The 26,784-nt window shown below is 40.6% G+C and overlaps 3 protein-coding genes across 4 annotated transcripts in view; all 3 read left to right on the top strand.

The window, feature by feature from the left end:
- The window catches only part of LOC134285420 (uncharacterized), a 446,116-nt gene that overhangs the window by 334,775 nt on the left and 84,557 nt on the right, over positions 1 to 26,784 (top strand). The gene's annotated exons all lie outside the window — the stretch shown is intronic.
- The window catches only part of LOC134285416 (dual specificity testis-specific protein kinase 1-like), a 171,195-nt gene that overhangs the window by 102,309 nt on the left and 42,102 nt on the right, over positions 1 to 26,784 (top strand). The gene's annotated exons all lie outside the window — the stretch shown is intronic.
- Positions 14,998 to 22,626, top strand: LOC115256160 (uncharacterized). Its single transcript, XM_029854402.2, has 2 exons — positions 14,998 to 15,553; positions 20,713 to 22,626. The coding sequence occupies exon 2, from the start codon at positions 20,716 to 20,718 to the stop codon at positions 22,522 to 22,524; it is 1,809 nt and encodes a 602-aa protein (XP_029710262.2). The 5' UTR covers positions 14,998 to 15,553; positions 20,713 to 20,715; the 3' UTR covers positions 22,525 to 22,626.

Raw genomic sequence — 26,784 nt, 5'->3', positions numbered from 1 at the left:
ATTAACATCATACGTCAAATAAGCTACATATTAGTGATACGCTCGCCACAGTTACATATTTTTAAAATATTATTTATATCGAACGATACATTTAGGGGGTGTCCATTAATTACGTAAGGGAATTTTATCGATTTTTCGACACCCCCCCTTGTAAGACTTTTTGTATGAGAACCCAAAAAAAATTTGTATGGCGCGTAAGATTTTTCAAACCCCCCCTCCCCCCAAAAACCCTTACGTAATTAATGGACAGCCCCTTACCTGAATCCTGCTGAAATAAGAGGTTAATTAGCAGTCCATTTAAACACAAATACTAAAAAACACAAGGGAAAGAGCATCAAACTTTGATCTTGGAATATTTAAAAATACGATAAATATCAAGATCAAAATTTGATTTGGTAGATCTTACACCGCAACGCACCATTCTAAGGTGATCTACCCACGTTACGGGGTTAAATCCAGTTGATACCAATTGTGCATAAAAAAATCGAGCGTACATGCCTGGAATATGCAAAAAAATCATCCGAGAATGAATTTAATTTACATTAATTGCGCATCACATTGAATTTAGTGTACAGTGAGGTCGCCATTCACCGCTCATTTTGGGTCAGCTATACAAAAAATATCAAATGTTAGTAAAGTATCGTAACAAAAGTAAATGGAAAATGCTGCCACATTAAAAAAAACTTTAATTTTACCAAGTTTTTACATGGGTGTACCTGCAATCACGTTCTTAAAAAAAACATTTCCCTCACTGTGCTGCAGGGCAACATGGGAACTGTTCAGGGCAAACTCAATGATTAAAATTATCCACTGAAATATATAATACTCGCTCCTATGCTTAGAACAAGCTTACCCAACTAACATTTTCAGCGCTATAAGCTTCAGTCATTTACTTTCTGTTGTGTAACCATCGAATAAAAGCAGTCAACGCTGAATAAAAAGGAAGCTAGTCAAATATAAATCATAAGCTAATACACGACTGCAAAACAAGCACCATACAGCTACCAAACTCGGTTTTCAGAAATCCATCACTTGTCACTTTGGTTGCCTTTACTTCATTCTATTCCAACTCCGGGAGATTTCCCGGAAGATGTGAAAACTTGAACAAATCGAATAAAGGTCCCCACTAACAAAACAGCTGCTACTATACAGTACAGTTTGTTATACTGACAAATCCCCAAACCAGCAGCGTTTTGAAGGCCGTTATGCGATTTCATTACAGCTAGAAGCTGTAATAAAGAAACTGTTGGTATACCAACACGGCTTGTCGGATGTAAACATTATTGTCAAAACAAATTTTAAGCGGAATATATAGCTACTACACAAATTCTTTACAGCTATCCATCTCTGTGCTGTGAAATTATTTGGGTTGCTTTTATTGTACTTCAATTCAATGCCGGAAGATGTGCAAACCGAGTAAGAGTCCCAGCCAATACAATAAGAGCTGTTTTATACAGTACGTTTCGAAATGTTGCCAAATACACATAACAGCAGCGCTTCGTAGCTGTTTAAAGAACACTCTTTCAGCTAGAAGCTGTGACGAAGAACCTGCTGTAAACATTATTGCGTTTGACGTTTCACAAGCTTTTGCAACAAGATGAAGTTGGGTAAGGTTTCATGTGGCACAATTATGAAGCCTTGTCTGCAGCTCGGTCTGGAGTAAAACAAAACGGGCTATTTTCTATGCTATTTATATATAGTAGTGTGGCAGCGAGGACATCATCGGGACCAGTGGATACGGAGATCGGGAGTTCGATTCCAAGTAGCGGGTATAGACAAAATGATCGGGACAGGCAAAATTTTTACTTTTCAAAAAATGTTCAACTAGCTGTAACTTTTTGAAAAGTGCATCGAATATTCTCAAATTTTTACTGTGAGTTCATCAACTAGTTGTGTATCAGTGGTAAAAATTCGGGCTATTCTCCACGAAGTTATAAAGATTCTTGAAAAAGGTAAAATTATCCGATAGCCTACTTTGAGCTGTTATATCTCCGAATTCAATGAACTGATTTCAATGAATTTCTGACCAATCATGACTTTTATATTGATCTCTAAAACACGTTTGACTTAACTTGAAATTTTCAACAAGAGGAAAAGTTCTAGCGATTTCAATTATTTCACGATTTTTTAGTAAATTATCTATTTTTAATATGCATCCCATTACTTTCTCAAATTATTGTTGGCTATGTTGTTACTTTCCTTCAAAACACATTTATATATAAGTCATGTAGAGGGAATTTAAATGAACTATAATTTGCATCTTGAATTTTGAAACGATGTTGAAGTTTTTGATAATTTGGTGTTTTATTGGAAAAATAATCTATCCGTTATAATTTTCTTTCGTGTTAAGAATTTTAAGTTATGCCAAAAGTTTTTTATACCTCATTATGTAAGTCATAATTGGTAAAAATTTCATTTCATTCAGTTCATTAAATCCGGAGATATAACAGCTCAAAGTTAGGGCCCATATAGCCGAGGCGGTAAACGCACGGGTATTCAGCATGACCATGCTGAGGGTGACGGGTTCGATTCCCGGTCGGTCCAGGATCTTTTCGTAAAGGAAATTTCCTTGACTTCCTTGGGCACAGAGTATCTTCGTGCCTGCCACACGATATACGCATGCAAAATGGTCATTGGCAGAGGAAGCTCTTAGTTAATAACTGTGGAAGTGCTCATAGAACACTAAGTTGAGAAGCAGGGTTTGTCCCAGTGAGGACGTTACGCCAAGAAGAAGAAGAAGAACAGCTCAAAGTTGGCTATCAGATAAATATACCTTTTTCTTGGAATCTTTATAACTTCGTGCAGAATAGCCCGATCTTTTCCGAAATTGGACCACTAATACACAACTAAATGATCAACTTACAGTAAAAATTTTAGAATATTTGATGCACTTTTGGAAAAGTTACAGCAACTTGAAAATTCCACTAATACACAACTAAATGATCAACTTACAGTAAAAATTTTAGAATATTTGATGCACTTTTGGAAAAAGAAACAGCAACTTGAAAATTTTTTGGGAGGTGAAAATTTTGCCTGTCTCGATCATTTTGTCTATCCCCTGTACTTTAAGTATTCAATTTAAAAAAAAATAATTCCAGTTCTACATGTATTGCGTCACGGTATCCATAACCTAATTATATTTAATCGATTAATTTGGGGATGCTGTATAACTATTATTTAACAATTGCGCGAAGGCTGAAAAAGCGCCTTCACAAGATGTTATTCAGTTAGTGGTTACATAGGAGCCGAGAAAAGAGCTATGACTTCATGGCATAGAAGCTGCTCGCACAGCATAAACATGTGGATTAAGTTCGCCAGATTCATTGGTATAGGGCTTGCATAGAAGCTTCCGCCCATATGTACAACACAGTAACTCAGCATCAAGCCGTATTGAGGACGCTTTGTTGACGTTTACATTCACAATAAATGTTAGTTGGGTAGTTCATATAAAAATTCCAAGAACCTCTTCTTGACTATTCGACTAAAAAATGTTGCTTGGGATTTGAGCTCAATTGGCTAATCTTTCGCGAGACTAGAATCGATCTCGTAAAACCCAATTTTAGGACTAATTTTGAACTGTCGTATTACCGAAATCAATGAATCGAATTTTATGAAATTTTTTAGCATTTATTAAAAAAACTACAATAACAACTGTATATTTTATTAACCTTCACGTACCCGACCACCGACAACTCATTTTCAAAATGCTGGCACTTCGTCAATTTTCATTCGGTTTTTTTTTTTTTGAAGTTGCCCTCAATCGATTATAACTTGGTGCAAGTTTATTACGCTCAAGTGACCATGACCATATCCAGAACCATTCCGGAGATATTCCGGATTGTACTGAATTCAGGGTAAACGGGGATGCCACAGGGCCCATATAGCCGAGGCGGTAAACGCACGGGTATTCAGCATGACCATGCTGAGGGTGACGGGTTCGATTCCCGGTCGGTCTAGGATCTTTTCGTAAAGGAAATATCCTTGACTTCCTTGGGCATAGAGTATCTTCGTGCCTGCCACACGATATACACATGCAAAATGGTCATTGGCAGAGGAAGCTCTCAGTTAATAACTGTGGAAGTGCTCATAGAACACTAAGCTGAGAAGCAGGCTTTGTCCCAGTGAGGACGTCACGCCAAGAAGAAGAAGAAGAAGGGGATGCCAAATGGCTAAATGTGATTATTTCGTGTGTTATTGTGTTTGAGAGGTCCCCGCGGAAACTGTTTCAGGCGTTGCGGAGCGCTCATATCAGTTTTTTTTTACTTTATTCGTTTATTTGAAAAGCTCGGGCCCCACAAGGGCATAATTGAACCGAAATCATTTGTTTTTTTTTGCATTGATTTTAAATTTAACATTTTTTTAACTGCCTTAAATACTATGTTAGTTTGGGAAGCCGAACTTCTCGCAGCTGTTTCGAGGTTAGGGATTATAAAAAATAAAATTGGGAAGGAGGGAGTTAGGGTACTGCTAAATTATTAGCTAACTTATACAATGTTTTTATGTTGGGACAAAATGCCCTGATCTGTAATGGAACAAAAACGAAAGGCAATTAATCGAACGATAAGAAGAGGACAAACGGAAGGGATGGCGACAGACAAGGGCGAACAAAGAAATCAAATGGCGGACAACGAAAACAAGCAACGTAGTAAGTACATCAAACTCTGAGATCAACACGTTTCAAAAACTGATAAATTAGATACATGTATTCCAAATCAAGGCCTGCCAACACTTCTCTAACGGGTTTCAGTTGTTTTCCTCTGATCCGAAAAATTTCATGCAGCTCAGATCTGACCTCACGATGCTCATCGCATTCCCATACAACATGTTGGCTATCCTGGTAAGCACTGACGTAGCCACGGGGGGGGGGCGGTGGCTTTAGGGTTAACCACCCCCCCAGAGCCAAAATATGTGGAACAAATTTTTAGTATAAAGCACTTTGCGACGAAAAAATTATTCGGCTGCGCCGCTATTTTGTAACGACAAATACAATTGCTCATTACTAAATAAAAAGAAATAAAAAGAAAATCGCGTTAAGTACTGTTCCTTTGAATTCCACTAAGAATTTGCATCTTTTGACAGATACGTATTTCGACCTCAACTGTAAGGTCGTCTTCAGTGTCTTGTACTTGACTCGATATTCCCCTAACAAGCCCAGGTTAATTATCATCAATTGCTCATTACTGTTTTCAAAAAGTAAGTGTCAAATAAAAAAGGTACCATTGATTGTTCAAAACCCCTCCCAGAGAGAATTTCTGGCTACGCCACTGCTGGTAAGACACGCGCCAGGCACAGAAATTGCTTTCCGAGGGCCCAATACGGAAGGTATGTGCGTTTAACAAATAGTGGTTGGACATCAGCCGACACATTACACGAATAAAATCGCGGCCTAAATCCAAACCTTTGAACCATGGCTTCTTCGTTTTCGCTTGCGCCCAGATTAGCCATGGAATCCGCTTTCTCATTGCCCGGAATTGAGCAATGTGAAGGGACTCAAGCTATGGTGATGATGCATGAGCGTTTGGAAAAAGCACTCAAGACTTGACGTATTCCTTTCCGGAAGTACGCTGAGTGCTTCATCGGTTTCATTGACCGAACAGCCTCCAGAGAGCTTTGAATATCGGTAAAAATGAAATAGTGCTCTGGTGGAAGAGTACGAATGTACTCTAAGGTGTAATATATAGCCGCTAGCTCAGTAATGTATACCGAACACGGCTTTTGAAGCATGAAGGTGGCGCGATGAACCAGGACGACAACTCCGCAAAGTGTTCTGTCAGAGGCTGTACATCAGCAAGTTCCTCTAAACTCATTGTGTGAGTCGAGTTCATGTAACCTAACGCAATCCGAAGGCAACGGTACTTGTGTATCTGACAACATATCATTCGATTCAACCCATTCGTTCAGTCAAAAGAGAACCATCTTCTCCAACAACTTCCGTAGGCAAGACAACATCGCGACTTAATATCCGACGCGGGTTCCCGGGTTTTTGAACAGCTATCACTCTCATTTGTCTCCAATCATCCGGAACGATGTTGTTATCCAGGAACTGATTGAACAAGTTCAACAAGCGCCTCTTAGCGACGTCGGGGAGGGTTTTAAGCAAGTTGAACTTAATTCGATCCATTCCTGGAGCGGAATTGTTTACATGAAAGTAGAGCAAGTGAGAATTCAACCATCGAAAACGGTCTATCCATGCCGTCCCTATCCTCGCGAACATCACGAATCATTCGCTCCACGGGTACGGAATCTGGACAAACTTTTTTTTTTGTGAACTTGAGAATCCACCGAGGGAAGCTTTCTCGATCCTCGTTTCCCGACAACGCGTGACGCATTCTTCTCCCGACGTTCCAAAAAGTTCTTATTGATGTCTCGCGCGATAAACCCCGGCAAATTTTTAAACTTGCTTTCAAAGGAAATCCTATATCAGTTGATACATACTTTTGTCTATATTCTCTCGAAATTATGAGGATTGATACGTCGCACGGCATGTTTAGGTTGAAAACCATAAGTGTCCCCAATGAGGCCCCGCGGAACCTGTCACGGTGATCCGAGAGGGTTAACTCATTCAAATCTTGTTTGCGCAGTTGTGTTTCACTGCTGCAACAAAAATGTCGCTGAAAATCGATGGTTCAAACACAATCTATATATATAAAAATGCAGTGGCATACGTGGGACCGCGCATAACTTGCGAACGGAACGTCCGATTTTGGTCGTCTTAGTTTTGTTCTGTTAGTTTTCACTCAAGGAAGGTTTATGAAGTCTAAAACATGAAAAAAATAGTTTTTGAAAATCAACCTTCCATATCGTCAAAAAACGCAGTAGGCAAGACAAAGTTTGCCGGGTACAGCTAGTAACATACAAAATAATCACTTTTAATCATTTTGGCAACCCCCTGACCCCAGCACAATCCGAAATATCCCCGGAATGGTTCCGGATATTGCATGGCCACTTGAGTATAATAAACTTGCACCAGTTTATGATCGATTAAGGGTGACTTCCTGCCACACCATACACAGAAAAAAATATGTAATTAAAATTCATCGAGAAATCATGCACATAAAGGGAATGCCAGAGTTGATGCGCATTTACATGAGATATAATGTAAAATTACATTACCATCGTGTAAATGTCCACCAACCATCGCGTAAACCATCATGGACTCCAATCGGTTACGTGACTATTAGCGGAAATTTACACGATTGTAACGTAATTTTACATGATATCTCATGTAAATGTGCACTAACTCTAGCATTCCCTTTATGTGCATGATTTCTCGCTGAATTTTACATGAATATTTTTTTCTGTGTATTTGAAGTTTTAGTTTGGGTAATTGATTAAAAAAGTTAGTGTTTTTAGGGCCTGACTGGATCCGATCAGTGATCATAGCAGTTATCAGAGATTCATAGCTCAATTAATATTGAGAAATTAAACCACGTTCAAAAGATTTTAATCCGCACAATAATAAATTCCCCAACGTTGCGGGCCTATTCACTTGGCGCTACCATTTGGTGCCAATTTCGTGCAAATTGATCAACGCAGCTCTCTCGTCAGAGATTCTGCGATAATTGCATGTGATAAACAATCACCCATCTGTTGGTTGTCTGCTTGCTTGCTGCTGACGACGACGTACGTTACATACGTGCTTGATACGTGCGGCAGACCCTATGTTCGATAACTGCGATGCGATGTGCGGAATCCTTCTGCCGGCGAAACTGTGCTCACACAATTATCGTATACCATAATTAATTTTCCAACCTAATAGCACGAAAAATTACCTGGCATGAACCCAAGCGGTGATGCAGTTGATAAACCGCAGAGTTGGATGGTTTGAAGAAAGTGGAACTTTTTCAAAAGTTTTGTTACCGAGTCCGGATTGAAGTGGGCTTAAGCTAGTAGTTGTGCCGTGTCTGCACTTGATGTGTTTGGTTGATTACAATCAAATTTACCATTCGAAAAGCAATGCTTCCACAATAACAACATCCCACGCCACATCACGTGTCCCAGACGTATACGCGGTATCATTGACGGCATTTGTATGACAGCAATCACAAAAGTCACATGAACTGGTGTTCTTATCACCCACTTCTTGTGGCAATAAATTCGCGTGACTGAACCAAGGCTAACGAAACGATACGACGACGGTAAACTTACCTCCGTTTGAGAACTAAAGAAGACAGTACGTGACAGGGATAAAAGCTTCCTCCAGAAATTTGTCAATGCTACTAGACATGCTCGTAGAGGATTCATCCATCATTTCTTCCAACAACGTTCCGTAACTTGGCCCGTTCTTTATAGCACTTATTATGCTACACACAGCAACGCACACACGAAGAACCGACCGAAGTAAAGAAACTCGAAAATAATGTAATTAATTGCTTTCACTTTTCTTGTTCGCTTGCCTCTTGGTACAGAGATTGGCTGGCAACGACGACGTCTCTTTTACATAGCACAGTGTGCACGGACGTGTGTTGCTCTATTGTCATGACAAGTAGTCCATAACCTCACCAAGTCGAGCCAGGCCAGGAATGACCTGGTTCATGGACCATCACGTAGACGGCGCGGTGTGTCCGGTCGACAATGACGGTGCACAGTGAGCTGAGCTGCAGTTCTCGGTTGATAAAGTTTTTTCGGGTGTTATCATTTTGTGATTGTAATCTATGCCCTTCAACTATTGTGAGCTACCTAGTCACGAGGCACGACTGATAAGTCGTAAGTATGAGCACTGTTATAGCGAACATATTTTGATGTTCTCTGTGCACGTTTGATAGATAGCAAATCATTTTTGCATTGTGAGAGATTCTGCAGAAGTGTCGCAAATATCAAATCCCCCTGCAGTTTTTTAATCATATACCAACCGATATACAGACCATATTCAAGACTGAAAAAGTTTGCCAAATAAGAAACAGTTGGTTATGATGGGTGTGTCATTGGTATGTATGTCGTATGCCAGCTTTAACGTCGAAGGACTTGTAATACATTTTAACTGGTACTTGTGGCATTTTTTGAGAGATTTATCGTTTAGTTTAACTTGATAATATCCTTTGATATCATCTGCTATATTCGATATATGATGAAAGGTTATCAGAGATCTTTACTAACAATTCTGTTAGGCCTCTTAGATTGTATTTTTACTTGGTAAAGGCTGGGTAACAGGTAGTACTACAGAACCCATTGAGGTCGTTAGACTCTTCCCAACAGCTCCCATTCCTATCTTCTCGTTCAACCGACCGGGCTACGATCAACCTTTAAGGAAAAATCGCAATCATTTTGAATGCCGCCTACAAAGTACTATCCCAGATCATCTTCCATCGTATGTCAACTAGAACTAATGGGTTCATGGGAAGGTACTCTTGGTACCAACATTAGCCAGATCGACATCTAGCATGGCCAGTGTATCTAGCAGGATCTGACCCCGCTGGTTCCTAAAATGGCTTCCCTATTCCACGACCCAGGCATTGAAGTCACCTGCTATTACCACCGGCCTTCGCCCTATCAGCACGCCCTATCGGTTTACGGTCTAGCATCTGCGTGACTTGCTCGATCGACCACCGCGAAGGCGCATAGCAGCTACAGAAAAAGACCCAGTTTACTTTGGCATCCACGAAGCCCTCATAGGTAAGACACACACTAACTCCTGGACGGGGTATTTAGCAGTCGTCCTTATCGCCATCATTTTTCCGGACTAATCCGCGACCCAGTTGGTCGGTATGGGTCCGCTATGATGGAGATATCCTTTCTCCACTCAGAAACCGCCTGATAAAGCAGTTACTGAGCTGCGTCACTGTGAATCAGATTCAGCTGCGTTACCTGCACTGTGATTTGTAAAGGCTTTTTTTTTGAAAGCAGGGCACTTTGGACCATCCGTTGCGTTGGGTGCTTGTTGTTCGCAGATTGCCCGGAACAAATCAAACATGTGTGTGGACTCGTGCAACCTTGTGCCTTATGGCCTTCGCCGCCGCATCGGCTACACAGTTTGTTCCTGACAGGGCCTTTACAGTCCCATGACCTGTGTCCTGGTTCCAGATATCTGAAGTAAACCTTCGGTGGCTCGTGCAAGGTCAGTTGGCACACTGGCCAGCCCACCTTGAGCTTTCCAACTCTAACGGGCTTATTAGCGTCCGCCACTGGTAGCTATACCAAGGCCACCCGTGTTTCTTTCGGGTCCTTCGGCTGCGGTGACCACCTGTTCCTCGCTCTGTTGCCGCAGTCCCGTGACGAGTTCCTCCATGTTAGTGATTTTTTCTAGGTTTTTAACCTTCGCCTCTACTGTATGAGCCATCACCTTAACGACCTCGCCAAGGACCTCTTCCGCCAGACATTTGTAGACAGCGCGCTTGCGTCTTTATTGCGCTTGAGGATCATTTCACCTGTACGAGTACGTCTACTATTGTGTCGGCTCCTAGATCCACGAACTTGGCGTCGCTCCTCATCGCTTTCAAGACTTCCTAGTACTTGCACTGTTTAGTCTTGATGAAAATCGCGTGGTGAATGCATGGGTGAATGTGTCAGAGCCAGAGTACATGTTGTTAGTCGGAATCAAATACATCAGCCTTCGAGAAATTCGTTCAGGGGTAGTCGGGGTAATTTGGCCAATGGGGAATATGAGCACCTCATGAAAAACACATAAAATCTAGTAATTTCTGCAAATTCACCTTACAGATCTAACACCGGCTTGATATTGAAACGGTTGAGACGTTAAAACGATGTACTGGAAGATCACATTAAATTAGAAAAATAATTTTCAAAAACATTGGCCAAATTACCCCGACGAACGCAGACCAAAAACACCACAAAAGACTCATCTTGTTTAAATATCATGGATCGCTTTCAAACTTATTTATTTTCTATATACTTCAAGTTGATACTATAGCATTTGATGCACAATGACGCATATCAAATTTGTATTTCATTATGTGGGATAAATTATTTATCAAAAATCGGGTGCTCATATTACCCCGTCGGTTCAAAATCGACCCAGAAACACAGCTTTTTCCAAAAATCCTTTTTTCACATGTAAACACAATTTAACTAAAAATTTCACATCAATATAGTTTAGTATTATCAAAATCATTATGTTCATACAATGTGCGGTAGTTTAAACCTTACTTTCTGCATCTTTTGTGTTGACTTTTCCTTAGGGTGGCCAAATTACCCCGATTTACCCTACCTTGTATCCTTACTGACGGCTGTCATGAAATACGAAGGCTCGTCACCAGTAGAAGTTGTGCTTACTACAAGCTCAAAAAAAAAATGCGGCCAAAAAGATGCAATCTGACACCAAATTCACCATGTACAAAATGATTATAAGATCGGTGGTCCTCAATATAGAGTGCTAGTTCCATGATTTCAGGGCTGATGTTGCGTTTTGACCATTATAAATCCCACCGGGTTCATAGTCATTGAGACAACAAGAAAAAAAATGCAACTAACACGATTTGCTCAATGTACAAGTCGAAGACCTGCAAGTTCAAGTCGCCATTTAGTATAACCGATTGATACGTTGTTATTGCATTTTTTTTTATTTCGTTCGTTTACCTGATCGGCAGCGGTCACATCGCATTGGTTTCCGGGTGTGCGTTCAACAGCGCAGCGGTTCGTTGTACATCTGCATCGCTATGTGTGACATTATTATTAGGCATCCCGGTCGAGTTCTGCACTGGACGGGACGGGCAATCCCAGCGCGATGATTTATTGCATGTGAGTTTCAATTTCCGTCCTGCATATCGTGCGCTTGTACACACCGACCATTATTGAATGAATGGGCCCGATCGGGCCCAGTTTCTGAACTAGTGTACTCAACTTCGGGAAAGGTTTTAATCGTGTTTGACCTACATTGTGAGCGTTGACACATGCACCGTTGCCCACAGCCAAGCAGACGATTGTGCGCGGATAGTTGGCAAACAGAATCCACCAGGCAGCAGCGTTTATGTGCTACCGCTATTTCTGTATTATAAATATACCTACTTCTGTACAAATATAGGGCGGAGGTGTTTTGTTGACAGTTCGTGTTGGTTGTTTGGAATGCTCGCAACGAGCAACAATTTGTGTAGAAGCATCATTTGTGTGTTGGATGCATGGTACTTTTTGCAAAATAATGTTTTTTGACGGTACATAGTAGATTGTTGATCTAAAAGTGACATTATGTACACCATTTCTTGGAAAAGCTCAATTAAGCCGTCCCGAATATTTCCATTTTAGCAACACGCATTTCTTCAAATTTACAACACCAGTGAACCACGTCTAAATGACGTTTCAATTTTACACAAGTGTTAAAATTGAAAGCTTGTCGGCATAAACCAACAAATCAACAGCAATGGTGCGAGAGCGTGTATTGTTATGTAGCCCTACATGTTGGATATAAATTACCTACAAGCGCGAAAATCGAAAATCTTACATCTCTACAGAAGGCAGACGCGTCGATTTTTTTCGTTAGCTGTTGCTACACAATTAGTACAACTCAAAAACACAGCAGCAAACAAACACTGTGCTACATAACTGGTGCGAAGCTTTGGGTTTATATTTGAACGATTGTTAGTGACTAAATGAAAGGAATGTGCAAAACAAAATACGATATACTTACTTCATTTGTCCGTATCGTAATGTAGTATTTGCGGAATTCGGTGCATATTTTGTACCATGTAGCATTTACTTTAACTAGACAGTTTAATTATTTCGTCAAGATCATCAAGTAATCATAAGCGCCACCATACTGCATACCCTTCTGGTATTCCTCCGAAGGTTCATTCTGGAATTCTCCCAGACGTTCCTAATGGAAACTCTTCAGGAGGTTATTAAGGAATTCTTCCAGAAGTAATTTAGAGAATTCCTCCTAGAGTTTTTATATTGAATCCCCTATGGAATTATTCTAGCAGATCCTTATGAAGTTCTTTGCGGTATTCTTCCACCAATTTCTTAAGAAACTCGTCCAGCAGATCTTGTACCGACTTTTCGAACCTTCTAAGTAGAATACCCTCTTCGAATGAGTGTAATCAGTTTCGTACCTTTTAATTTCGCCCTTATTGCTTATCCATGGACAGATACGCGTATTTCGACTACCACTTGTAATCTTCCTCAGTGTCAATGATCCACTCCAGGAAGGAGGAAGATTACAAGTGGTAGTCAAAATACGCGTATCTGTCAAAGGATAAGCAATTAGGACGAAATTAAAAGGTACGAAACTGATTACACTCATTCGTCGTCCAGCAGTTTTGCAGGGCTTTCCCCGGGAATTCTTTCCGGTTTTCTTCCTCAAGTTCCTTTCAGGATTCCATTTGTCCAAACAGCTTCTGTAAACATTTCGAATAAAACTATCAGGTTATCTCGAAAAGAATACCTGGAGGATTCCAATTCCCGGAACTTTTGGAGAAATCCTGGAAGTAATCCCTCAAATGGGAGGAGTTCCTAGAGGAATCTCCAAGAAAACAGTAATACATATTGCCCTTTACTGGTATTTTACCAGATTTGCTGATATGTCTGAAACATACTGGAAAAACTTGTAATTGTATGGCACGAAATGTTGGTAATTGCCAAATTTAGAGATGAAATTTGTGAAAAAAATCGCTTTCTGGTGGGATTCGAACCCACGACTCCGTATTCGCTAGACCATCGCTTTAACCAATTAAGTCACCAATTTAACCAAACTTCGAAACCACATCGAGAATACTCCATTTTCACGATCCCATATCTTCCCAAGTAGCACACATGTCACAAAAGAGTGTCGACAGTGCAGATTTTTGGTTGGACAAAAGACATTTTGAAGTTATTCTGCCTTTGGGTTGGAATTACATGAATGTAGCTCCTGTACAACCTAAACCCTGCGCTGTCGATACTTCTTCGTGACATGTGTGCTACTTGGGGAGAGATGGGTTTATGAAAATAAGTGAGTGGCTTTGATGTCAATCCACAACACACTCGCGTTTGTGCTCCCTTACTACAAATGAGAGCATATTGTTTTTTATGAAGCCGAGACTTACTCTCGAACTCCGCATACCTAGTCATCAAGCAATTTGTTTTGCTGGTGTCTAATTAGTAAACGTCGAGAGCTCGGCGCGGCCGGTTAAAGCGCCGGTCTAGCGAATACAGAGTCGTGGGTTCGAATACCACCAGAACGCGATATTTTTCACAAATTTAATCTCCTCCGGCGATTCATAAATCAACACACTTTCCTACGCACGCGAATCGTAAGCGTAAACGAAATTCCATCTAACCACCCACGGGAAACTACCGAAATAGTTCTAGTGCAATTCGTATACATCTAGGCCACGAAACGTCCAAGAATTTACCTCAGCAACAGCGACGTGCAATGCCTTATAGCGGACCCCTGGTTCATACTCAACTTTTTTTTATAGAATTAGAAAATCTGCTGATCCGATACCCAAAAGGTGGTTCCTCGGATTATGTGGGTTTCGACCCACTATTCTCTCTATTCCTTATCTACGCTGCACGCCCGTTAAGGATGACTTCGTGAAGGGGGGCGTAGTCTCTATTGGTTAACGTTCCACCAGCTACCGTTTTAGATTGTATGGAATGGATAGATGATATGGAAAAGTATCATCCGATATGCTCACTCGCAGTTATTACGATGATACTTTTTCTGCTGCGATGCTGCAGAATTGACAGTTTTTTATCACTTCAAAAACGCGAGGCAAACAGTCATTGAAAAGCAAAAAGTCAATGATTCGTTTGAAAACTTAGTAATGCACCATGATACCTTAACTCGCGGGTATTTGACAAAACCATGCTGTGGGTGACTGATTAGATTTACAGTCGTCCTTGGAGCTTTTCGCAATAGAAATTGAAGAATTGAATGAAAAATTACTGCAAAAGGTTCTTCCTCTTTTTTCTGGAACGTCCAGAAACTTTCGAAAAGTGGAAAAATAAAAAAAATAAATGCTCCAGAACATTCCAGAACTGGGCTTATATATATATATATATATATATATATATATATATATATATATATATATATATATATATATATATATATATATATATATATATAAGTTACTGAACGGCCCACACCGCCATCATCAAACCAGAACTTAGCCATATCGAACGTAAGCATTATTCCCACATTGCCCGCGCCCAGGGCACAGCAACAGACAGCAACAACAACAACAACATCAACGACGACGACGACGACAATCGCGCGACCCATCAGCATTCCACGTTCTGATGACATCGCGCGCCACCAGACACCACCCATCCGGCCAACCACAATAGCAACTAAGTAGGCCATAAGCAAACCCATGAAGAACACTTTTGGAAATTAATAAAATCATTCTCGATCAGGCCTTCAGCCAAGAAAGTTCTTTTTTTTAAAAACCCGTACCCGAAGGTCCGGTCGATTTTTGGCGCAGTCGGTAGGATGCGCAAAGTGTTAGCCGTTTAAACTTCGCGAGTGAAAAACTTCCACCTATTGGACAACCAGGGACCAGCAGCCTATTGGAAAGTGCCAGGGAGGAGGCGTTTTACTTCAACAAGAGACGACAGCACGGCGCATTCGGACGGGAGCTCATCCGTGGAAACGTTGGCGACGGATTATCGCTGATTAGTGGTGAGTCCCCCAGTTTTCTTTATTTTATCTTTATTTTTCGTGATTTTTTTTAAGTGATTAAGAGATTTTGATTAAGTGAATAAGTGATCGGATTAGGTGTTTTATGTGATTTTCTTGACAAGAACAAATTTTGTGCTAAACCTTTTATTCAGGAAAGAGTGATAAGAGAGAGAGTGAAGCAGGAATTGAACTGTGTGTAATATTTTTATATTTTGTTTTTTTGACGTCTAAATAATAACGTTTTTGAAGCTTGTGATTTTTTTTTCCCGAATTTTGGTGAACACTTGTAATATTGCATTTGATCAGTTTTAATGAGACCAGGTCTTCGTTCAGGGAATATGGCAGAAAGAAGCGACCAGGTCGAAGATTTGCAACAGCAAATCGAACATCTTAATATGTTGCTGAGTGATCGTAATGCACACATAGCAGAATTAGAAGAAAGGCAGGATCAGGTTTCGGACAGATTGCGAGCAAATCCTGACCCAGCTAACTCGAGGGAAGCAGCGATTCCTCCAGCACCAGCGGTGCCAGGGAATCCTGTGATAAATATCGATGTAGAATGTCAAAGAGGCAAGGTTCCTGACCTCATCAAGAACCTACCAAATTTTTCGGGTAATCCAAGGCAAGTAAACCATTGGATTACATGCGCCGATCGTGTCATCAGACAATACGATCATTTGATTGGGACGAATGTTTATGAGCTTTGGCTCATGGAAATTCGGAATAAAATTGTTGGAGAAGCTGGAGATCTTTTGGCCTCTAGTGGAACTCCGCTTGAGTGGGACAAGATTAAAACACAACTGAAAATTATTTATGGGGACAAAAGAGAATTGTCTACTCTTTTACAGAGACTTTTCTCCCTCAAACAAAATCGAAACACAGTAAGGAATTTTTATACAGCAATCAGCGATTGCTATACAGGGATTTCTACACATATTCAGATGGATAGTCAGTGGCGACATCCAGATGAACTAGTGAAATTTACGGACAAGCTTTGTCTGGAAAAATTCATAGACGGGTTAGATGAGCCGTACTCGTCTCACGTAGGGATTTTACAACCCACTACTTTGTGCCAAGCTTACCAGTTTGCCAATGAAAAGGCCAACAAACTTGCACGCAGAAATTGTGAATATGATTTTGACGATAGACAAAATCGAAAAGTAGCGCAAACCCACATGTATCCTCCATCTAACAACCCTCTACCATCGAGAACATTTATGAATATCGCAGGAAACGTTAAAACACAGAACTCTTCGCAAATCGCTCCAAATAGAACATCCTATACATCTTTTAACCAACAAGCAACATTTCCAAATAGAGCAGTACAAAATTTTTCAAATCGTCCAGGAAATTTTCCTAACAGATTTGCGAGTCGACCACCTAACCATAACCAACAGAATCAATATCCCAACATTTCAAATAGGACTCAACAAAGTAGATTTAGTCAAAAACCTACTAATGAGTTACAAAATCAGGAAGTGGGCCCTCAATATGAAGATTATAATGATTATTACGATAATCCTGAAATCCCATATCCTCCGGAAGAATTCCAAGATTATCCAACCCAAAATCAAGACCCTTCGTATAACGAAAACGTCGATGTAGACGTAAATTTTCAAACAGCCACAGTTATAGAGAAACTCAGCTGAAATCCACTAATTTCATACCATACATAACTGTGAATAGTAAAAATGGACCTTTAAAGTTTTTAATTGATACGGGCGCTAATAAGTCCATTATTAGTCCTCGTCATGCAAACTTAGGATTTATTCGAGAACTTTTGAAACCAATGACAGTAAAGAATGTTGAAGGTAGATGCCAAATAACACATTTTGTAGAATTAAATCCTTTCTATGGTAACCCTGGGACCGAAAATCTCGTCTTTTTAATTTATGACTTCCATGATTATTTTGATGGACTCATCGGATATGAGTCCTTGAACCAATTGCAGGCAAGTATTTCCGTACACACTAACACCCTTCATTTACCTTTTGCAAACATTATTATGCAAAAGAAATTTCCAGAAATTTTCAAATTCCAATTACATGCAAATGAAACGCGTGTGATTGAGCTGCCAACTTGTGAAGAAGAAGGAGAATTTCTTCTCTCAAAAGATCTCGTTTTAAACAATGAAGCCTTTGTTCATTCTGGCTTATATAAAGCCGACAATTTTAAAACTAAATTAATTATAACCAACATGACCAATAAACCCACGGAAGTAGAGATGTTAAAAGGTAGCATCGAGAAAAATAATTTTGAAATTACACCGCCTCCAGAACCAGTTTCTGATAGCAGTGTACACGTAAATTTAATGGATCAATTACGATTGGATCATTTGAATAAGGAAGAACGAGTTGGTTTAGTAAAATTGATATCTGACTATCAAGAGATTTTTCACCTTAAAAATGAAAAATTAACGTTTACTAATGTTGTGAAACATAGGATTGACACTAAAGATGACATTCCTGTGTATACAAAAAGCTATAGATACCCATTTTGTTTGAAAGAAGAGGTGCAAAGCCAAGTTAGAGATTTGCTCAACCAAGGCATCATAAGACCCTCCAATTCTCCATGGTCGTCACCTATTTGGGTTGTACCCAAAAAGATGGACGCTTCAGGAAAGAAAAAGTGGCGTCTGGTCGTTGACTACAGAAAGCTCAACGAAAAGACAATTGATGACAAATATCCAATTCCGAACATAACTGAAGTTCTAGACAAGCTCGGAAGATGTAATTATTTTTCTACAATTGATCTCGCCTCGGGATTTCATCAAATTGAGGTGAACCCAAGAGACATTAGAAAAACTGCTTTTACCGTAGAACATGGGAAATATGAATTTCTCAAAATGCCATTCGGTTTAAAGAATGCGCCATCCACCTTCCAAAGGGTGATGGATAACGTACTACGGGATTTAATTGGAAAAGTATGTCTAGTATACATGGATGACATCATTGTATACTCAACATCATATCAGGAACATTTGATAAACTTGCGCAAAGTATTTGATGCATTGCGAAAATATAACCTTAAAATTCAATTAGACAAATCTGAATTTTTATGTAAGGAAGTAGCCTTTTTAGGACACTTAGTCACGGCCGATGGTGTAAAACCCAACCCTGACAAAGTGGTTGCAATCAAAAATTGGCCAATTCCAAAAACGGAAACAGAGCTTAGAGGTTTCCTTGGAACCCTAGGTTATTACCGTCGATTTATAAAAGACTTTGCGAAAATTGTGAAGCCACTCACAACCCAATTAAGAAAAGGAGAAAAACTTACACATAGCAAGGAATTCATCGAAACCTTTAATAAGTGTAAGATTTTGCTAACTAGCAGTCACGTACTTCAGTACCCGGACTTTACGAAGCCCTTTATTCTGACAACGGACGCTAGTCAATTTGCTGTTGGTGCCGTGCTTTCGCAGGGACCAATTGGGCAAGATCGACCAGTTGCATTTGCTTCGAGAACGCTCACCAAAACAGAGGAAAAATACTCTGTAATAGAAAAAGAATTTTTAGCAATCACATGGGGTTGTAAATATTTTAGGCCATATCTGTATGGCAAGAAGTTTACTTTATTCACTGATCACAGGCCATTAACGTACATGTTTAGTTTGAAGGACCCCAACGATAAGATGCTTCGATGGAGACTACGTTTACAGGAGTTCGATTATGACGTCAAGTATCGGCCAGGTAAGCAAAATATCGTTGCAGATGGACTGTCCAGAATCAGGAATGAGGTAAATGCTAACGATACATCTGACTCGTCAGATCATGCAACACATGGTAGCGAAGAAAATAATGCAACAGATTCCTCAGACGCCGAAACATGTCATTCTGCAGAATCTGATGCTAGTGATTTGATTCAAATGACAGAGTTACCCATAAACTTCTTCAGCAATCAAATAATATTGAAAAAGGGTGACATTGAATCTACTGAATATGAGGAAATATTTCCGAATATTCATAGAAGAACTATTGTTCGCTTCGACTTTTCCGTAGCCATAGTTCTCAATATTTTTAAAGATTATATGAATCCAAAAAGAGTAAATGGTATCATGTGCGACGAATCTCTTATTAATACCCTCAATATTGTGTATCGCAATTATTTCAGTCGTGCCAAAATCTTGAAAGTGAGAATCAGTCAGAAAATGTTGACAGATTTACGCACTTCCGAGGAGCAAAATGAAATAATTGCGAAAACGCACGACCGCGCGCACAGAGGAGCTGCCGAAAACCAGGCCCAGATTATCAAGCAGTATTATTTTCCAGGCATGAAGCGACAAATTCAACGATTTGTTAATTTGTGCGAAACGTGTTTGGAGAACAAATACGAAAGGCATCCGTACAATATCACTCTACATAGACCAGAAATCCCTAACAAACCTTTCGAAACAGTTCACTTAGATATTTTTATTGCTCAACCCAATCTTTTCCTGACCGCAGTAGACAGATTCTCTAGATATGCTATGCTTATTCATATTAAATCTCGATCAATTCCGGATGTAAGAGCAGGTTTAATTAAATTGATTACCGGATATGCAACTCCGAAGAAAATCGTTTGTGACAATGAACCGGCCCTTAAATCCATAGAAATTCGATCACTTTTCCAAAGACTAGATATTCAAGTAGAATACACACCCTCAAACCATAGTGAATCCAACGGCATCGTCGAAAGATTCCATTCAACACTGATTGAAATCTTTCGCTGCATAAAGGATAAGTATGACGATTTATCTCAGAAACAAATATTCAAAATTGCTCTCGGTCTCTATAATAAAACCATACATACGGCACACCAACACAAGCCTTGCGAGATACTTTTTGGACAACGCGAAGAAGACGATTTACCCCTTGATTTAGACAGATTGTTTGAGAATAGACAGGAGATTACAGATGAAGTGATGTTAAAACTCGATAAAAATGCTAAAAAGAATGTTGATTATCATAATAAAACAAGAGAAAAGGAGCCGAACTTCCAGGAAAACGAAGAGGTGTTTAACACTATTCAAGGCATCAAAAGAAAAACAAAACCAAAATTTAAGAAGGTCAAAGTAAGAGAAAACAGATTCAAAACTATTATAACCTCAAGCGGAATAAAATTCCACAAATCCAAACTGAAAAGAAAACGAAAACACTAATGTAAACATTCTCTTTCCACAGAGAATGGCAACAATAAATCTAATTGTATTATGGATGAGCCTGACGGTAGCGACATCGACAATCAACAGTCATATACAAATCTACGACTTACAAAATAACCCAGGACTCGTATCATTACAACTCGGAGAAGGCAGAATCAGGATGGGTTCCCACAAAATTTACCATATGATCGATATGTCACATGTAGAACCAATCGTAAGAAGACTTAGAACAATAATTAACGATTTAAAAATTTTCAACATAAATGATTCAATAATATTGATTAACAAAAAGCTAGATACAATAGAAAAATCTTATAGAAAAATTGTACCCATTGTTAGAACCAAAAGAGGACTTTTTAACGGTATTGGCAATATGATTAAAGTTATTACTGGAAATCTTGACAACAATGATCTTGTAAAAATTAATACACAACTTAACACATTGTCTGAACAAAATAAAGCTCTAGTAACAGAAAACAACGAACAAATAAAGATTAATCTTAAAGTCCAGGATAGACTAAACAGACTCATTAAAATTGTAAACGATCAACAAGATGTTATCAAAAATAATTTTATACACTTTAGACAAAAATTTATAAATGGTAAAAATATCTCAGATGAAATCAAAGTTGTTAAAGAATTGTTCAACCTCAATCTTAATATCGATCTTCTTGCTAATCATGTCAACAATATATTTGAAGCAATACAAATGTCAAAAGTTAACACCATTTCAAAAGATATCTTATCCAGTGAAGAACTTAACGAAGCAACAAAAATTTTGGAAAGTGAAAATATTAATATCGAAAGCTTCGATCAAGTGATAGAATATTTAGATTTAGCAGTGATTCACAAAGACAACAAAATCGTGTTCATCATCCTGATCCCGTTGCTGAGAAAAGACGTTTTCCTCCACCAACTACTAGAGCCAGTCATCAAAAATGGAAAAATGCTTAATGTTCAATATGCAGAGGCACTCAACAACGATTTATCAACATTTCTAATAACTGGAGAATGTAAAGGAATAGGACAGAGTATCATGTGCAGTGAACACCACGTTAAAGATGTTTCCAGCGACACCTGTTATTCGAAACTTTTACGAGGAAAATCAGGCAGCTGCGACCTCATAGAAGTCACCGAGGAGAGACGAGTTAAGCGAATCAGTAGTAACTACATCATTATTACTGGAAATGAGAGCACTCCGATCACATCCAATTGTGGGCTCTCCAGCCGAAACATTTCTGGAAACACGCTAATATTTTTCAGAAATTGTACCGTTATCATCAACCAAACATCATTCATCGACATTGAATACACCACAAAACAGCAACCAATCATGATTCCATTGAACGGATTGAAAATCAACAGCAAAACCATAAGCACCAATTTCACACTTCAAAAACTGCAAGAAGCCAATCTCCAAACTCGACAACAGCTGACATTTTTACATGAGCAACAGAAACGATCAACCTTTGGAATATCGTTAATACTTTTTACCATCGTCATCATTTCGATACTCTACCTGTCCATAAAGCATTCCTCATGCACACCAAAAGCAACCAGTCAAACCGAACCGGGACGGTCCGTTCTTCAGGAGGGAGCAGTTACTGAACGGCCCACACCGCCATCATCAAACCAGAACTTAGCCATATCGAACGTAAGCATTATTCCCACATTGCCCGCGCCCAGGGCACAGCAACAGACAGCAACAACAACAACAACATCAACGACGACGACGACGACAATCGCGCGACCCATCAGCATTCCACGTTCTGCTGACATCGCGCGCCACCAGACACCACCCATCCGGCCAACCACAATAGCAACTAAGTAGGCCATAAGCAAACCCATGAAGAACACTTTTGGAAATTAATAAAATCATTCTCGATCAGGCCTTCAGCCAAGAAAGTTCTTTTTTTTAAAAACCCGTACCCGAAGGTCCGGTCGATTTTTTATATATATATATATATATATATATATATATATATATATATATATATATATATATATATATATATATTAGCCTGGTACACGGTTTATATGGGAAAATACAAAAAATGGAAAAACTCTAACTCCTGTATACTTTTTGAGTTCCACTTTGGTCCCGTATCAACTGTGCAAAATTTCAGATCGATTGGAAAAACTATATTTTAACGCCCGCCATTCTTAGTTTTTCATACGATTTACTATGGGGACATTTTACTTCTGCAAAGAAAAATCGCTAGGAGTCACCCCTAGATCCCTAAAAATAAGTCGATAAATGATTTATGTAGAAAACTTTACGAGAAAACAGACCTCCGAAGACCGCAAACCGATGCGACGTTCGTGGAAAAAGTTATTTAGCCTCACCCGATCGATAAAATTACAAGATTTTATTATTTATTGTTATTCCTTACATGTTAAACAGCATTGGCATGCCAATCGGTTTTCAGTCAATAACTTTTTCCACCTGCCTTAGATCGCTTTGCAGTCTTCGGAGGGTTGGTTTGTCGTAAAATTTCCAACAGAAATCATCCATCGATTTATTTTTAGGGGTTAAAGGGCAACCTGTGCCGATTTTTCTTTGAAAAAGTGATTTTCCCCATAGTAAATCGTATGAAAACTTAAAATGGCTGTCGCTAAAATATAGTTTCTCCGATCGAGCTGAAATTTTGCACAGTTGATATGGGACCAAAATGGAACTCAAAAAGTGTACAGGAGTAAAATGTCTTTTGGTGTCCCACGCTAATATATATATTCAGATTAACGTCCACCCCACCCCCATTCGCTTCAGTGAGCGCTTAGAGTTGATCGTGCACCCGCCTGTGGTGACCACTGCCTGTTATTCAGACTTGCGGTTCTTTACCACCACCGCCTCCGTTTTGTGGTGCGCGAGTGCCAACTGTCTCGATCTCATCCAGCCCTCCACTATGCCAATTGCGTGCGTTGCTGTCAGTTCCACTTCCTCTATTGACTCACCGTATTCCACGAGGGTACTATCATTGGCAAAGCCGACCGGCTTTACACCCGGTGGAAGCTTGAGCCTTAATACGGCATCATACACCGCGTTCCATAGTACCGGGCCCAAGATTGATCCTTGTGGTACCAACGCTGTGACATTGTACTGTTTTTCGCCCTCCTCAGTATCGTAAATCAGCACCCTGTTCTGGAAGTAGCTCTCCAGTATCCGGCATAAGCTAACCGGGACTCTTAGTTGGTGTATGGCGCACTCGATGGCGGCCCAGCTGATGTTGTTGAACGCATTCTTTATGTCCAGCGTGATGACCGTGCAATAGCGGATTCCCGTTCGCTTCTTTAGGAGCGCTATCTCGGCCGATTTGGTTACAGTCCTAATGGCGTACACCGTCGATCAACCCTTCCGGAAGCCAAACTGGTTATCCGAGAGGCCAGCATCAACGGGTTTCTCGGTATACACTACCAGCCTCAACAGAACGATACGTTCCAACAGTTTCCCGGCGGTGTCCAGAAGGCAGATAGGTCTGTATGCCGACGGGTCGCCAGATGATTTCTCGGGTTTGGCCAGTAGAACCAAACTTTGTCTTTTCCACCTCTCCGGGAATTCGCCTCTGTCTAGGCACATCTGCATAGCCATTCTGAACATGTCAGGGCTAGCCTAGATGATTGTCTTGATGGCTACTGTCGGGATACCGTCCGGACCCGGAGCCTTGTTCAACGAAAGCGACTTCGCTATTGCGATGAGCTCATCGTTCGTTACCGGGGCGATCTCGCTTTGGTCATAGGGGACGGTGGCCCAACAGGTATCAGTAGGTCTCCCCCAGAGGTATATTCTCCTCCATTTGGGAAATTTGTGCCATCAAAGTGGCCCATGTTCTTGTATCGTATCGCGGGAACAACGTTTCCACGATCTTCTGCACCGTCTCAAGGGAGCGTTCTGGGGGTAGGCACCACCCCAAACGATTTTCGAAGCTTACGCGCCTTAATCTCTTTGTTCAGTGCCAGTTTAGCCGCCCTGTAGGCCTCACTTCCTCCATTTTACCCTCATAGGTGAGGGCTTTTTGCATTCTTCTTTTAGCTTTTAGGCAGGATACGCGGAGTTCTGCGATTTCTGGATACCACCAGTATACCGGTTTGCGTCAATTTCTGGGTCGCCTTGGCATTTCGGCGTCACATGCACGGCATGAATTCCGACTAGATCATCGCTGGATAGATCGTCTGTGTTACCCTCTATAAGCAATCGCTACACAAATATCGGCTTATCGAAGCGCGAGGTCAGCCATCTTCCTTTGTGTTCCATCCTGTATCGAATCGCCAGATGGTCACTGTGCGTGTATACATCGTCGACTTTCCAGTCCGAGCTGGGTTTCACCCGGGCTCCAGAAGTTCACCTCAATGATGGACTCTGCACCGTTCCTACTGTAGGTTTTCCTGTCGCCTACTTTCGCGACATCCACGTTCATTCTAGCCATAGCTTCGAGTAGAGCCCAGCCTTTCGCGCCTCAATCGCCCAGGCATTGAAGTCTCCACCGATAACCACGGGGTTCACCTCACTAGGGCGCTTGATAGCGAATCCAGCATAGACGAAAACTGGTATATCGGTCACCTGGAAGGCATAACAACTGCAATAGTACACCCCGTTGATCTTCGCTATTGCGAAACCCTCGTGCGACGTGAAAATTATTGCCTGAGCCGGAAAACGACTGGTTGTACAGATCGCCGCTAGTTCGGCCTTATCCACTACCCAGTTCCCGTTATTGGGAGGGATTTGGTATAGATCCGATAGTAAGACGATGTCTGTACTTAACTCTGAGACTGACTGCCACAGCAACTGTTGTCTCTCTCTCTCTTCTTGGCGTAACGTCCTCATTGGGACAAAGCCTGTTTCTCAGCTTAGTGTTCTATGAGCACTTCCACAGTTATTAACTGAGAGCTTCCTCTGCCAATGACCATTTTGCATGCGTGCGTATATCGTGTGGCAGGCACGAAGATACACTATGCCCAAGGAAGTCAAGGAAATTTCCTTTTACGAAAAGATCCTGGACCGACCGGGAATCGAACCCGTCATCCTCAGCATGGACATGCTGAATACCCGTGCGTTTACCGCCTCGGCTATATGGGCCCAGAAACTGTTGTGCGGCTTCAAAATGGTTCAAGTTTAGCTGTGTAACCTTCATTATCGTCGGTTGGTTCGACCTCCTCGCATGCCTGGATATTTAGGCCCGCCCGTCGTGTGACCCTTTGTTCGCCGTAAACGTTCTTCTGCAAACAGAAGATGATTGCAAACAGGACCAAAACTTCTGTGTTTACGCTGGCGACAGGGCTGAACTATGGGAGTGCGAGTGGGGGGCTTCCGTATGGCCGTGGTTCTTGCTTCCTGGTGAAGCTTCCACTGAAGTCGACGAAAAAAGTGTTCTAAAGATTGAAATGTGAAACAGTCGACACTTGGTGCAAACTCGTTGTAGTTGAGATCGATGTAGTGAGAGATAGATGCTAAAAGCGGAAACCAAATCAGAGTGCTTAGGACTAATAATAATAATAAAATGGTACTTGCCTTACAAGGCCCGGTAGAGACCTAAGTAGAAGCCTCGTCGGCTATGTTGATGCTGGCGGCAGAACTCGACTGTGCTGGACGGATCGTGTGTCCTGGTGATAATGGCGTACTGTATTACAAATTGGAGAAGAATTTTGAGCATTTAATGGTGGTGAGTCAATGAGGAAATTCGATAAAAGTTTGGATCCTGGTGCTGGAGTCAACTAAACACGAGGAGTTGGTTTAAATGCAAAGATGCCTGTTAGTCTCAAGCAGTCATTTTTTTTTGTTTCCTTGTGCAAGTGCAGTTGTTCTGATAATACTGGCGGTCAATCAAATTTAATTTCAAGCACACTTTTTCCGGTTAAAATGAACAAGGGTATCAAACTCAACCTCTACGTAGTCCCATCTATTGCGATCATAGTCAGATTTGGAAGTTGTGTGATTTTTTGCAGCAGTACTTTGATTACCTCATAATTGCCTCGTTTATGAATAATGTCCGTTATGGAGAGGTGTCCGGCCCTGGGGGATCTCCCCCTATGTGGTAACGCCTTTGGTGCATTTTTACTGTCCGATACTATTTATGGGCACTATCACAATGACTCA

The sequence above is a fragment of the Aedes albopictus genome, chromosome 1 (assembly GCF_035046485.1).
Source record: "Aedes albopictus strain Foshan chromosome 1, AalbF5, whole genome shotgun sequence".
Taxonomy (NCBI): domain Eukaryota; kingdom Metazoa; phylum Arthropoda; class Insecta; order Diptera; family Culicidae; genus Aedes; species Aedes albopictus.
The sequence above is the reverse complement of the archived record's forward strand: the minus strand, read 5'-3'. Positions and strand labels throughout refer to the sequence as shown.

What these genes read in the sequence shown, in the direction of transcription:
- LOC115256160 (XM_029854402.2), top strand. Translation starts at nt 20,716, where the DNA reads ATGGCAACAATAAATCTAATTGTATTATGGATGAGCCTGACGGTAGCG.